At 36.7% G+C, this 13,355-nt stretch overlaps 1 protein-coding gene across 3 annotated transcripts in view; it reads left to right on the forward strand.

Annotated features, from left to right (window-relative positions):
• ENPP3 (ectonucleotide pyrophosphatase/phosphodiesterase 3) overlaps positions 1-13,355 on the forward strand; it is a 96,975-nt gene that overhangs the window by 49,552 nt on the left and 34,068 nt on the right. For all 3 annotated transcript variants that reach the window (XM_015448666.3, XM_074037059.1, XM_065543408.2), the window contains 3 exons: positions 1,589-1,717; positions 2,098-2,129; positions 10,461-10,588. In XM_015448666.3, the coding sequence (XP_015304152.3) occupies positions 1,589-1,717; positions 2,098-2,129; positions 10,461-10,588 (289 nt within the window). The remainder of the gene's footprint in view (positions 1-1,588; positions 1,718-2,097; positions 2,130-10,460; positions 10,589-13,355) is intronic.

Consider the following 13,355-nt stretch of genomic DNA (forward strand, 5'->3'; position numbering starts at 1 on the left):
TTTTTTTTTGACATGATGTCTGGCTCTGTCGCCAAGGCTGGAGTGCAGTGGGGCGATCTTGGCTCACTGCAAGCTCCGCCTCCCGGGTTCATGCCATTTTCCTGCCTCAGCCTCCCAAGTAACTGGGACTACAGGCGCCTGCCACCACGCTTGGCTAATTTTTTGTATTTTTAGTAGAGACAAGGTTTTACCATATTAGCCAGGATGGTCTTGATCTCCTGACCTCATGATCCACCCACCTCGGCCTCCCAAAGTGCTGGGATTACAGGCGTGAGCCACCGCGCCCAGCCTCTACAGATATTTTTTAAGTGCCTAGTCAATGCTAGGTACTTTCCTAGATACGGAGTAGATCTTTCCTAGCTAGGGTAGTCAAAGTGTCTTCTTGAGGAGGACATTTAAAGTCAAGCCCCAATATCTGTAAAGGGACCAGCCATGGGGCATGAGGAGGAAAAACAGTGTGTCTGTAGAACTTTTGTTCATATTTTAGAGCATCCAGATAATGGGAAACATAGTAATGTATTTTTAAATTTTCTAAGGTTGTTCCCTTACACTTTGCCCTATTGTTTTAAAATTAAACAGAAACTTTTTGTGTAATTTTGTTAAAAGAAATTAATTAAAATAATAATTTATATGCAAGCCAGACACCATGGCTCAGGCCTGTAATCCCCTCACTTTAGGAGGCCGAGGCTGGTGGATCACTTGAGGTCAGGAGTTCGAGACCAGCCTGGCCAATATGGTGAAACCCCGTCTCTACTAAAAATACAAAATTAGCCAGGTGTGGTGGCACACACCTGTAGTCCCAGCTATTCGGGAGGCTGAGACAGGAGAATCGCTTGAACCTGGGAAGCGGAGGCTGCAGTGAGGCAAGATCATACCACTGCACTATAGCCTGGGCAACACAGCAAGACTATCTAAAAAAAAAAAATTATATGCAGTCTGAAAAATCTTCAAATAAAAAAAGTTAACTACCAAATCTTTTTATAGCACATACTCCTTATATAAATTTAAATTACTTTATACTTTTTTTTAGACAGAGTCTTGTTCTGTCACTTAGGCTGGAATGTAAATGGCATGATCTCGGCTCACTACAACCACCACCTTTGAGATTCAAATGATTCTCATGCCTTAGCCTCCTGAGTAGATGGGACTATAGGTGCACGCCACCACGCCACCATGTCTGGCTAATTTTTGTATTTTTTGGTAGAGATGGGGTTTATCATGTTGGCTAGGCTGGTCTCAAACTCCTGGCCTCAAGTGAGCCGCCCACCTCGGCCTCCCAAAGTGTTAGGATTACAGGTGCGAGCCACAGCCTAAATAATATACTTTTAAAAGTAAGAAATACTTCCATTAATCTATTATACGTTGAACAAATGATCTGTTTATAATACCCATCTGTGCTTCCCTCAAACATGACCCTTCTCCACTGCCACAATTCTCTGCCACAGTAAAGTAATAGAGTGAATTGTGTAACTTCTCAGTGAAACTTGGTTTGAGATCTGTAACATAAAATGTCTTCTATTTGACACGGAAATCAACCGTTGCCATTTATATATGTTCAGTGGATTGTTATGATGATTTTTTGATTCAGGAATGGACCAGACTTATTGTAACAAGATGGAATACATGACTGACTATTTTCCCAGAATAAATTTCTACATGTACGAAGGGCCTGCCCCCCGCATCAGAGCTCTTAATGTACCTCATGACTTTTTTAGTTGTAAGTATGAAGACACCTATATGAAAAAAAGGGTAAAACTGAAAATGAATAACCATAGTTCTCTAATTCTGAGAGGAAGTTGGGATTATCAGACTCCCTACTGACTTCTTGAGAAGACCACACAGAAACAAGTGGGAAATTCCCATGCTTAAGTACATTCTATAAAGTCTATGGTAATATCTAATATTGTTAAGTTGAAATGTATCCTACTGTGTTCTAAATACTAAAATAATTCTTTGCTTGAAATAACTTTTAATTTAATTTTACCGGATCATAGTTATTAATAAATGAATGTATCAAATTCATCTGAGTGGTTCACATTCTTTGCATTTATTCGTTATCAATTGTAATGTCATTTATTTCTTTTTCTTTTGAAACAGTTAATTCTGAAGAAATTGTTAGAAACCTCAGTGTAAGTATACAAAATTCTTCATGCATATATTTAACTTAATGCAATGACCTTAATCTGGGTTTTTGAGAAATTCATATTTTATATTTCTAAGTCTAAGCTACTTGGAATTTATTTTTTAAATCTTCCATCAACATTATTTTATATGTGTATTAGTTGCTTTTATCTTAGTTGTTTTCATTTTGGAGCAGACACATCCAAAGAAATTAGTTTGCAATAATAGTAGCACTAAATCCTGGCTTATATTGAAAGGGCTGATGTCCCATTCAAAAGGGTGGCGTTAGCTTCAGGTAGCACAATTTTTTGTGTGACTAGTATAAGAGGATAGTGAATTACACCTCTTACAGATCTTTTTTTTTACAAGTCAAAAAGATAATCTCTTTACTCACTACTATAATTGCAACTGCTTTTGATTTGTTCCCACATCCCAAATTGTAAATAAATAAGTAGAGAAACTTCCAGATATCTTAAAGCAATATTTTTGAAAGTACAATTCACTACTCCTGGAGAGACCTGGAATGGTCTTCTGTAATAGTTTTGTTATTTATTTATTTATATTTATTTTACCTTTACAGTGTTTGCTTTTATTAACTTTTTTTTAAAAAATTCAACTTTCATGTTAGATACAGAGGGTACATGTGCAGATTTGTTACATGGGAATATTGTGTGAGTCTGAGGTTTCTAATATGGAGCCTATCATCCTGGTAGTGAGCATTGTACCCAATAAGTAGTTTTTTAACCCACACACCTCCTCTTCCCTCTAGTGGTCCACAGTGTCTGTTGTTCCCCTACTTACGTTCATGTGTGTTCAATGTTTAGCTCTCACTTATAAGTGAGAACATGCAGTATTTGGTTTTCTGTTCCTGTGTTAATTTGCTTAGGATTACGGCCTCGGGCTCCATTCATGGCGCTCCAAAGAACATGATTTCATTCTTTTTTATGGCTGTGTAGTATTCTATGGTGTATATGTACCACATTTTCTTTATCCAATCTACTATTGTTGAGCACCTGGGTTGATTCCATGTCTTTGCTATTATGAATAATGCAGCAATACACATATGAGTGTATGTGTGTTTTTGATAGAATGGTTTATTTTGGCGGAGGGGTATGTACACAGTAATGGAATTGCTGGGTAGAATCATATCTCTGTTTTAAGTTCTTTGAGAAATCTCTAGACTGCTTTCCACAGTGGCTGGACTAATTTACTCTTCCAACAGTGTATAAGTGTTCCTTTTCTCTGCAACCTCACCATAGCATCTATTGTTTTTTGACTTTTGAGGGGTGGCCATTCTGACTAGTGTGAGATGGTATCTCATTGTGGTTGTGATTTGCTGACAAAAACAAGCAATTGGGAAAGGACTCAATAAACGGTGCTGGGATAACCAGCCAGCCATGTGGATGTTGAAACCAGACCTCTACCTTTTGCCATATATAAAAATTAACTCAAAATGGGTTAAACATTTAAATGTAAGACCTCAAACTATAAAAATCCTGGAAGGCAACCTAGGAAATATCCTTCTTGACCTGGGTCTTGGCAAATAATTTTTGGCTAAGTCCCCAAAAGCAATTACAACAAAACAAAAAATAGACAGATGAGACCTAATTAAACTAAGAGCTTCTGCATAGCCAAAGAAACTATTAACAGAGCAAACAGCCTACAGAATGGGAGAAGATATTCACAAACTATACATCCAAGAAGGGCCTAATATCCAGAATCTGTAGGGAATTTAAACAAATCAACAAGCAAAAAACAAATAACCCCATTAAAAAGCGGGCAAAAGAAATGAAGAGACACTTCTCAAAAGAAGACATACAAGTAGCCAGCAAACATGTGAAAAAATACTCAGCGTCATTAATTTTCAGAAAAATGCAAGCCAAAACCATGATGGAATAGTTTTTATAGTTATATATTTAAAATATGTTCACAAATATACATCTGCTACATGAAATTCATGAGTTCACTATTGTTTGCAATGCGACTATAACTATTTGAGTACAGGGGGTATGCAGCTACAGGCTTACCTTGGTTTATTGTGCTTCACTGCATTGTGCTTTGCAGATGTTGCATTTTTTACCAATTGAAGGTTTTGTGGCAACTCCGCATTGAGCACGTCTATCCAGTGCCATTTTTTCAACAGCATGTGCCCACTTCATGTCTATGTGTCACCTTTTGTTAATTCTCACAATACTTCAAATTTTTCATTATTATTATATATGCTCTGGTGATCTGTGATCAGTTATCTTTGATGTTACTATTGTAATTGTTTTGGGGCCTCCTGAATCCTACCCACAGAAGATGGCAAACTTAACAGATAAATGTTACGTGTGTGCTGATTGCTTCACAAACTGGCTGTTTCCCTTCCCGTCCCCTTCCTCTCCTCTGGACTCTCTATTCCCTGAGGCATAACGATATTGAAATTAGGCCAATTAGTAACGCTACAATGGCTTCTAAATGTTAAAGTAAAAGGAATAGTTACACATTTCTCATTTTAAATCAAAAGCTAGAAATGATTAAGCTTAATGAAGAAGGCATGTTGAAAGTTAAGATAGGCCAAAAACTAGGCCTGTTGCACCAGACAATTAGCCAAATTGTCAAAACAAAGGAAAAGTTCTTGAAGGAAATGAGAAGTGCTATTCTAGTGAATATATAAATAATAACAAAGTGAAACAGCCTCATTGCTGACATGGAGAAAGTTTTGGTGGCTGGATACAAAATCAACCAGCCACAACAGTCTTTTAAGCCAAAACCTAATTCAGAGCAAGACGCTAACTCTATTCAACTTTATGAAGGCTGAGATGGGTGAGGAAGTTGCAGAAGAAAAGTTTAAAGCTAGCAGAGGTTTGTTAGTGAGGTTTAAAGAAAGAAGCCTTCTGGCCAGGTGAGGTGGCTCACGCCTGTAATCCTAGTACTTTGGGAGCCTGAGGCGGATGGATCACTTGAGGTCAGGAGTTTGAAACCAGCCTAGCCAACATGGTGAAACCCCATCTCTACTAAAAATACACAAAAAAATTAGCCGGCATGGTAGTGGGCACCTGTTATCCCAGCTACTTGGGAGGCTGAGGCAGGAGAATTGCTTGAACCCGGAAGGCGGAGGTTGCAATGAACTGAGATCACGCCACTGCACTCCAACCTAGTCAACAGAGTGAGACTCTATCTAAAAGAAAAAAAAAAAAAAAAAGAAGCCTTCTCCATAACAGAAAAGTGCAAGGTGAAGCAGCAAGTATTTGTGATGACATAGAAGCGGCAGTAAGTTATCCAGAAGATCTAGCTAAGATCATTGATGAAAATGGCCACACTAAGCAACGTATTTTCAATGTAGAGGAAACAGTCTTCCATTGGAAGAAGGTGCCATCTAGGACTTTCATAGCTAAAGAACAGAAGTCATTGCTTGACTTCAAAACTTCAAAGGACAGGCTGACTCTTTTATTAGGGGCTAATGCAGCTGGTGACTTGAAGTTGAGCCAATGCTCATTCTGAAAATCCTAGGACCCTTATGAATTATGCTCAATCTACTCTACCTGTGCTCTGCAAATGAAAGAACAAAGCCTGCATGACAGCTCACCTGTTTATAGCATCCGTTTCCTGAATATTTTAAACTCACTGTTGAGACTTTCTGCTCAGAAAAAAAGATTCCTTTCTAAAGATTGCTGCTTACTGAGAATGTACCTGGTCACCCAAGAGCTCTGATAGAGATGTACAAGGAGATGGATATTTTCATGTCTGCTAACACAACATCTATTCTGCAGGCCATGGATCAAGGAGCAATGTTAACTTTTAAGTCTTATTCTTTAAGAAATACATTTCATAAGACTATTGTCATAAATAATACCTCTCATCTGAGCAAAGTATTATAAAGTGAAAACCTTCTGGAAATGATTCACCACTCTAGATACCATTAAAAACATTTGTGATTTGTGGGAGGTCAAAATATCGGCATTAATAGGAGTTTGGAAGAAATTAATTCCAACCCTCCTGGATAACTTTGAGGGGTTCATGACTTCAACAGAGGAAGTAATTACAGTCGTGGTAAAAATAGCAAGAGAGGCCAGGCGTGGTGGCTCATGCCTGTAATCCCTGCACTTTGGGAGACCAAGGAGGGCGGATCATGAGGTCAGGAGATCGAGACCATCCTGGCTAACATGGTGAAACCGTGTCTATACTAAAGATACAAAAAATTAGCTGGGCGCAGTGGTGGGCGCCTGTAGTCCCAGCTACTGGGGAGGCTGAGGCAGGAAAATGGCGTGAACCCGGGAAGCGGAGCTTGCAGTGAGCCGAGATCACGCCACTGTACTCCGGCCTGGGCTACAGAGCCAGAATCTGTCTCAAAAAAAAAAAAAAAAAAAGAGAGAGAACTAGAATCAGAAATGGAGCCTGTAGCTGTGACTGAATTGCTATAATCTCATGAGAAAACTTGAACAGATGAAGAGCTGCTTCTTATGGGTGAGTAAAGAAAGTGGTTTCTTGAGATGGAATCTAACCCTGTGAAGATGCCATAAACATTGTTGAAAAGACAACAAAGGATTTAAAATATTCCATAAACTTAGTGGATAAAGCAGCAGCTTTGAGAGGACTTGAGAGGATTGACTCTACTTTTGAAGGAAGTTCTACTGTGGGTAAAATGCTATAAAACAGTTTTGGATGCTACAGAGAAATACTTTGTGAAAGGCAGAGTCCACTGATGCAGCCAACTTCATTTTTGTCTCATTTTAAGAAATTACCACAGCCACCCCAGCCTTCAGCAACCACCATTTTGATCAGTCAGCAGCCATCAACATTAAAGCAAGGCCCTCTACCAGCAAAAAGATGAGAACTCACTGAAGGCTCAGAGGATCATTGGCATTTTTAGCAATTAAGAAATTTAAAATTCAGGTATGTACTTTTTAGACATAGTGCTGTTGCACACTGAAAAGATTATAGTATAGTGTAAACATGACTTTTATGTGCACTGGAAAACCAGTTCATACAACTTGCTTTATTGTGGTGGTCTGGAACTGAGTTCAAAATATCTCCAAGGTATGCCTGTAGAGTAAAATCTCTGAGGATGGAGTGCGAAGGACTGGAGATGAACACTGAGCAAAGACTGGTTAATATAATCTGGGACCCACTGCAAGTTTCAAGTAGAATGGCCTTTAGAGCAGAAATTCTTTACAGTGATGATCACTCTGCTTTTCTCTCAACACCTTCCAGTATGCTGGGCTTGAGTAAAAACTGTAGACATTCTTGCCCCCTCTTCTGGTGAAGTGTATACATGCAATGTGTTCATGCTGAGTGGATGAAGTTTCAACATGCGCACTCTCTAAATCCACATATGGTTTTCTTTCTGTTTCATCACCTCATGATCCCCATAACTGAAGCTCTGTTGGTGAGGAAGGGTAAATCTCTAATAATCCCAGTTGTGAAAGGGGATTGAGTATCGCCGGCTTTGGAAATCCATTGTATGGCATCACAGATATGGACTGGGCCTGGAGTTACAGAGCCCCAAAGAAATGAACTACCATTTCACATAGTCCATCCTTCCCAGGAAAGTATTTCATGTGGTAGTACAGTATTCCCAGCAGTGCTGTTCTGTGGACCTATATTGAGTTTATTTTGGACAGACATAACCAAGCATGAAGTGGCAACTTTTTAAGTTCTACAGCACTCTGACTACATGAGCGACATCACTACCATTTATTCTGAGATAAAATGTCAAAAACTGGGCCGGGCGTGGTGGCTCATTCCTGTAATTCCAGCACTTTGGGAGACCAAGGTGGGTGGATCACTTGAGGTCAGGAGTTCAAGACTATCCTGGTCAACATAGTGAAACATCTTCTCTATTAAAAATACAAAAATTAGCCGGGCATGGTGGTGGATACCTGTAATCCCAGCTACTCTGGAGGTTGAGGCAGGAGAATTGCTTGAACCCAGGAGGTGGAGGTTGCAGTGAACCAAGATCACACCACTGCACTCCAGCCTGGGTGATAGCGCAAGACTCAGTCAAAAAAGAGAGAGAGAGAGAGAGAGAGAGAAGAAAAAAGTCAAAAATTGTATCTCAACTCTGGAGACTTCATTCCAAATTCTCGAATGCAAAGAATCACTGGTACTTCTTCGCAGGTAGGCAGTGTGCCTTTGGTTTTCTCTGGATTTACTCTGGCTACACAAACGCCAGGAAAGTGTGACGGATTACACACAGGGACAATTTATAGTTGATCCCTTGCATCTTGGGGGAAGCTGCATACTCGGCAGCTGCCAGCTTGTGCCTGCCTGCAAGTTACAAAAATATTGGCTTAAGAAAGAAGTAATGATAAATAAAACAGTAGAAGCATAAGAAGCCTGGAAAATATACCAAAATAGACAAGAAAAACTGGCAAAAATATGTTTGCAATATATACTTTTGTTTTTCCTCTTTTATTCTCTAAACTCTCCTTGCTCTCCCACTGTCTGTATTTGGTTTAAATTTTGTTTGTGTAAATTATGTGCTTCATAATTTCTCTTATTTTTCTTATCTAAATTGTACCTGAGATAATAGTGACACACACTTGTTAATGTATATGATATATTGTGGTTTAAAATAAATAAGAAAATGAGGAAATAGGAAAAATTTCATTTTCTTTGTTTACGGTTTTTCTTCTTGTTTCTCAAAATGGTCATGAGGGAGAGAAAGTTCCTTTGTAGTTCTACTTCTCATTACCTCATTTTTCTTTTACATAAATAGATACCAATGTGATTTGCATTTCTACAATTTTAAAATATGCCATACAGTCATAATTATTAAAGAAACAAAATTTTACTCCAATTTGTAAGGAACCCACGATATTTTTTACAAATAGAGAGACTATAATAGGTTTCAAAAGCCATTGACTTGATTGGAAAACCAAGCAAATGTAGGTTATTTAAAAGATAAATTGAGTCTGTTGGAAAGTACTTTTTTGTGCAATTAAAGTAAATTAAAAGTGACACACACTTGATATATATGATATATTGTGGTTTAAAATAAATAAGAAGATGAGGAAATAGGAAAAATTTCATTTTAAAGTAATTTAAAACTACTTTTAAATTTTTTTACTCATATCTACTAATATGGTATTTATTTTTATATGTAATTTAGACTCAAAAGTTGTCATTGTCTCTCTAAATCTAGATGTCTGTCCATTTCTGTTAAAAAAGAGGGTAATTTATAGTGGTTTAATATATAATATATATGGTTATATATGATATATGATATAGCCATATATCATATATTATATATAATATATAATATAGCCATATATCATATATTATATAGTTCTATATGATATATGGTATATGGTTATATAATCTATATTATATAATTATAATTATATATAATATATAATATGTTTTTATATTATATATTATATAATATAGTTTATTATAATATTATATATTATATAATATAGTTTATTATATTATATATTATATAAAGTTTATTATAATATTATATATTATATAATATAGTTTATTTATTATATATTATATAATATATTATATAGTTATATATTATATATTATATAATATATTATAGTTATATATTATATATAATTATATAATATAAATATATAATGCATAACTATTATACAATATATAATACATAACCATATATCATATATTTTATAATATATAGTAATATATTATGCATTATATATGATATAGTAATATATTATGCATTATATATGATATGTATATATATGATATGATATATAGTTATATATTATACATTACATATGATATATGGTTATATAGTATACATTATATGTGAAATATATAATATATAACCATAAATCATATATCATATATTTTATAATATATAGTCATATATTATATATTATATATGGTGATATGTATATATGATATGTGATATATTGATATATATGATATATAGTTATATATAATACATTATATATGATATATAGTTATGTATAATATATATGGTTATATATTATATATAATATATGGTTATACACACATACACCCCCCCACCAGGAATAAAAACTGAAAACATTAACTCATAATTTAAATCAGATTTTTTATTTTTTTGAGAGAGTCTCACTCTATGGCCTAGGCTGGAATGCAATGGCATGATCTTGGCTCACTGCAACCTCTGCCTCCTGTGTTAAATCAGATTTTTAATTGCAACCTGATGATCATTGCAATGATAAAAGTAATAACCAGGGAATCTGACTACACTGATAATAGGTTTAATATTCCTATTGTATCAGCCAAGCTGAAATCCTCTTACCTTTAAAAGGTGCTTCATAAATTGACGTAGAAGATGAACTTTTAAAATTAATTTGCATATCTTATGTATCATAAAGAAATACTTACTTGCTTTTCAGTGCCGAAAACCCGATCAGCACTTCAAACCCTATTTGACTCCCGATTTGCCAAAGCGACTACACTATGCCAAGAACGTCAGAATCGACAAAGTTCATCTCTTTGTGGATCCACAATGGCTGGCTGTTGGGTTCGTGTATCTATTTGCTTATCTCATAATGCCTTTAACAACCATCTGTCATTATAAGTCTACTTAACCTTACCCTGCTATTATTATCACTGTGAATTTTCCTGAGCATTGATATTTTCTTGACTTCTTGCATGCTATTTAGCAGTTCTGCATTTGAAGTGATTGTTATTAGATTGCTGATTTTAGCATCCTTGTCTTCACAATATAGGTGAGAATGAGGGGTAAGGCTAAGACTGTGCCCAGGGACTGTAAGTGCCAGCACCTTCTTACCCCCACTATGCTGTCCATTAAGGCAGCAGACAGATGATATCAGCTGTCTTTCAGCCTGATAGAGAGTGAGTGATTACACAACTCTTTAAGACCTTTGTCATCTTTGTGGTTTTTATAAAACAGCACATATAGGGCTGTAAGACCAAGCTAATGAATTAGTTGTAACATTTATTTCTTATTACTATTTATAATTGTAATTTATGTTGATTATTGAAACATTTGCAAAATTTAAATGTGCTTAGAGAAAACAAAAACCATTTTTGACTTTGTGCATGCTATTTAGCAGTTCTGCATTTCAAGTGATTGTTATTACACATTATGACTTACTCCATCCTAAATAACCAATTAATCCATTGATTCAACGTTTTATTGTATGCTTGTCATGTATGCGCCAGGCCCTGCTCTAAGCATTTGAGATACAGATCTGTCTCCTGCTCTCATGTACTGTAGTGGAAAAAACTGAAAATAAGCCAGCAAACAAATAAATACACACTTTGTGATAGCTAAACTGACAATTCCTATTTTTGAATTTCATACCAGCACTTTTTTCCTCATGCATAAGTAGATATAAAAAGTATCTGGACTTTACGGCATTTTTCTAGCCTATTTAATATGTATGAATGTAATGCCAGGGGGATAGAATGACAATGGCAATACAGTGGCTAAGAGATGTTTGACAAAGAAAAAGGAGATGACACTTTGGGAGGCCAATGTGCACAGGTCACTTTAGGCCCGGAGTTCAAGACCAGCCTGGCCAACATGATGAAAAATACAAAAAATTTATAAAAATACAAAAATTAGCCAGGCATGGTGGCACAGTAATCCAAGCTACTTGAGAGGCTGAGGCAGGAGAATTGCTTGAACCCGTGAGACGGAGGTCGCAGTGAGCCAAGATGGCACCACTGCACTCCAGCCTGGGCAACAGATCAAATTAGTATTTGACTCCATCAAAAAAAAAAAAAAAAAAAGAAAGGAAAGGAAAGCAAAGGAAAAGGAGATGAAAGAAGACAAGGGACAAGGGAATTAGGCTCCAACGTTCAGGATCAGGAACTGGGAATTTGGCTGAGCCTATTCTACAAAATAACCCGGAAACCTGTTTGGCCTGAGAGTGCAGTTTCACACTGGTTCACTAGATGGCGCGGACCCCTCTCTTTGGGATCAAAGTTCATTAACCCTTTGTGTACTGTGGCTCAGGACATACTCTAGAAAGTATTTTCCTTAAATATGTGAATGAAATTAAGCTCTACTAATATTATATACAATTTTTAGTAACTTAGGTATGTAATATATAAATAAATATATGTCCAAGTTGGGGTGCATTCTGCAAATATTTACTGGTGAGAGTCTAACACCAAAGAAGTTAGGTCACTGGTACAGGAGAAAGGGCTATAAAGTGAGAGCTCACCCACCCAAATACCTCTGGGTATCATGCATTAATACCCAATCTCAAATGGTGAGCTGTTTATTCTTTTAAAAACCAGCACTGAAATGTTAAAATAACTGCAACCCAAGAGTTCACAGTCAGGCTCCCCACCTGGCTAGGTTGTGGGAACTAGGAAAAATTAATATCTTAGAGTCTAATTTTTCTCATCTGTAACACAGGATTAGCCTAGTTTTATTAGTTTCTTGCCATTAATATACGAAGTAAACTAATTTCCATCAAAGGAAATTTTGAATACAGCCTTAACAAGAGAGCAAGTGAAGAATCTAATCTGGGCCAGGCACGGTGGCTCATGCCTGTAATCCCAGCACTTTGGGAGGCTGAGATGAGCAGATCACAAGGTCAGGAGTTTGAGACCAGCCTGGCCAACATGGTGAAACCCCATCTCTACTAAAAAAAATACAAAAATTAACCAGGCCTAGTGGTGTGTGCCTGTAATCCCAGCTGCTCGGGAGGCTGAGGCAAGATAATTGCTTGAACCCGGGAGGCGGAGGCTGCAGTGAGCCGAGATCGCACCACTGCACTCCAGCCTGGGCAACAGAGCAAGACTCTGTCTCAAAAAAAAAAAAAAGAATCTAATCTCTTTAAATCCTGGATTCACTCTCTCCAACTCTTAAAACACAAGCCTCTCGGGAGGCTGAGGCAGGAGAATGGCGTAAACCCGGGAGGCGGAGCTTGCAGTGAGCCGAGATCCGGCCACTGCACTCCAGCCTGGGTGACAGAGCGAGACTCCGTCTCAAAAAAAAAAAAAAAAAAAAACAAGCCTCTGGCTACTTATTTTCTAGTGAAGGTACATCATCTTTAGTATAATGTGCATTATTTGATAACTAGGTTAGATCCCCTTTGCACAATTATAGCAAATTTCAACAGTTTGTATAATCTATTTCATCATCATCATCATCATCATCTTTATTTTGCCTAAAATGTGTTAGATTCTACTAATTTGGGGAAACCTGATGTTTTGATATAGTAGAAATATTAGTCAAGTACTTTTTTAAAATAACGTGAATATTAGCTTTTTATTTTGGAACAGCAACTGACAAATAAATTTCAGGC

Source organism: Macaca fascicularis, chromosome 4 (genome assembly GCF_037993035.2).
Source record: "Macaca fascicularis isolate 582-1 chromosome 4, T2T-MFA8v1.1".
NCBI classification, from domain to species: Eukaryota; Metazoa; Chordata; class Mammalia; order Primates; family Cercopithecidae; genus Macaca; species Macaca fascicularis.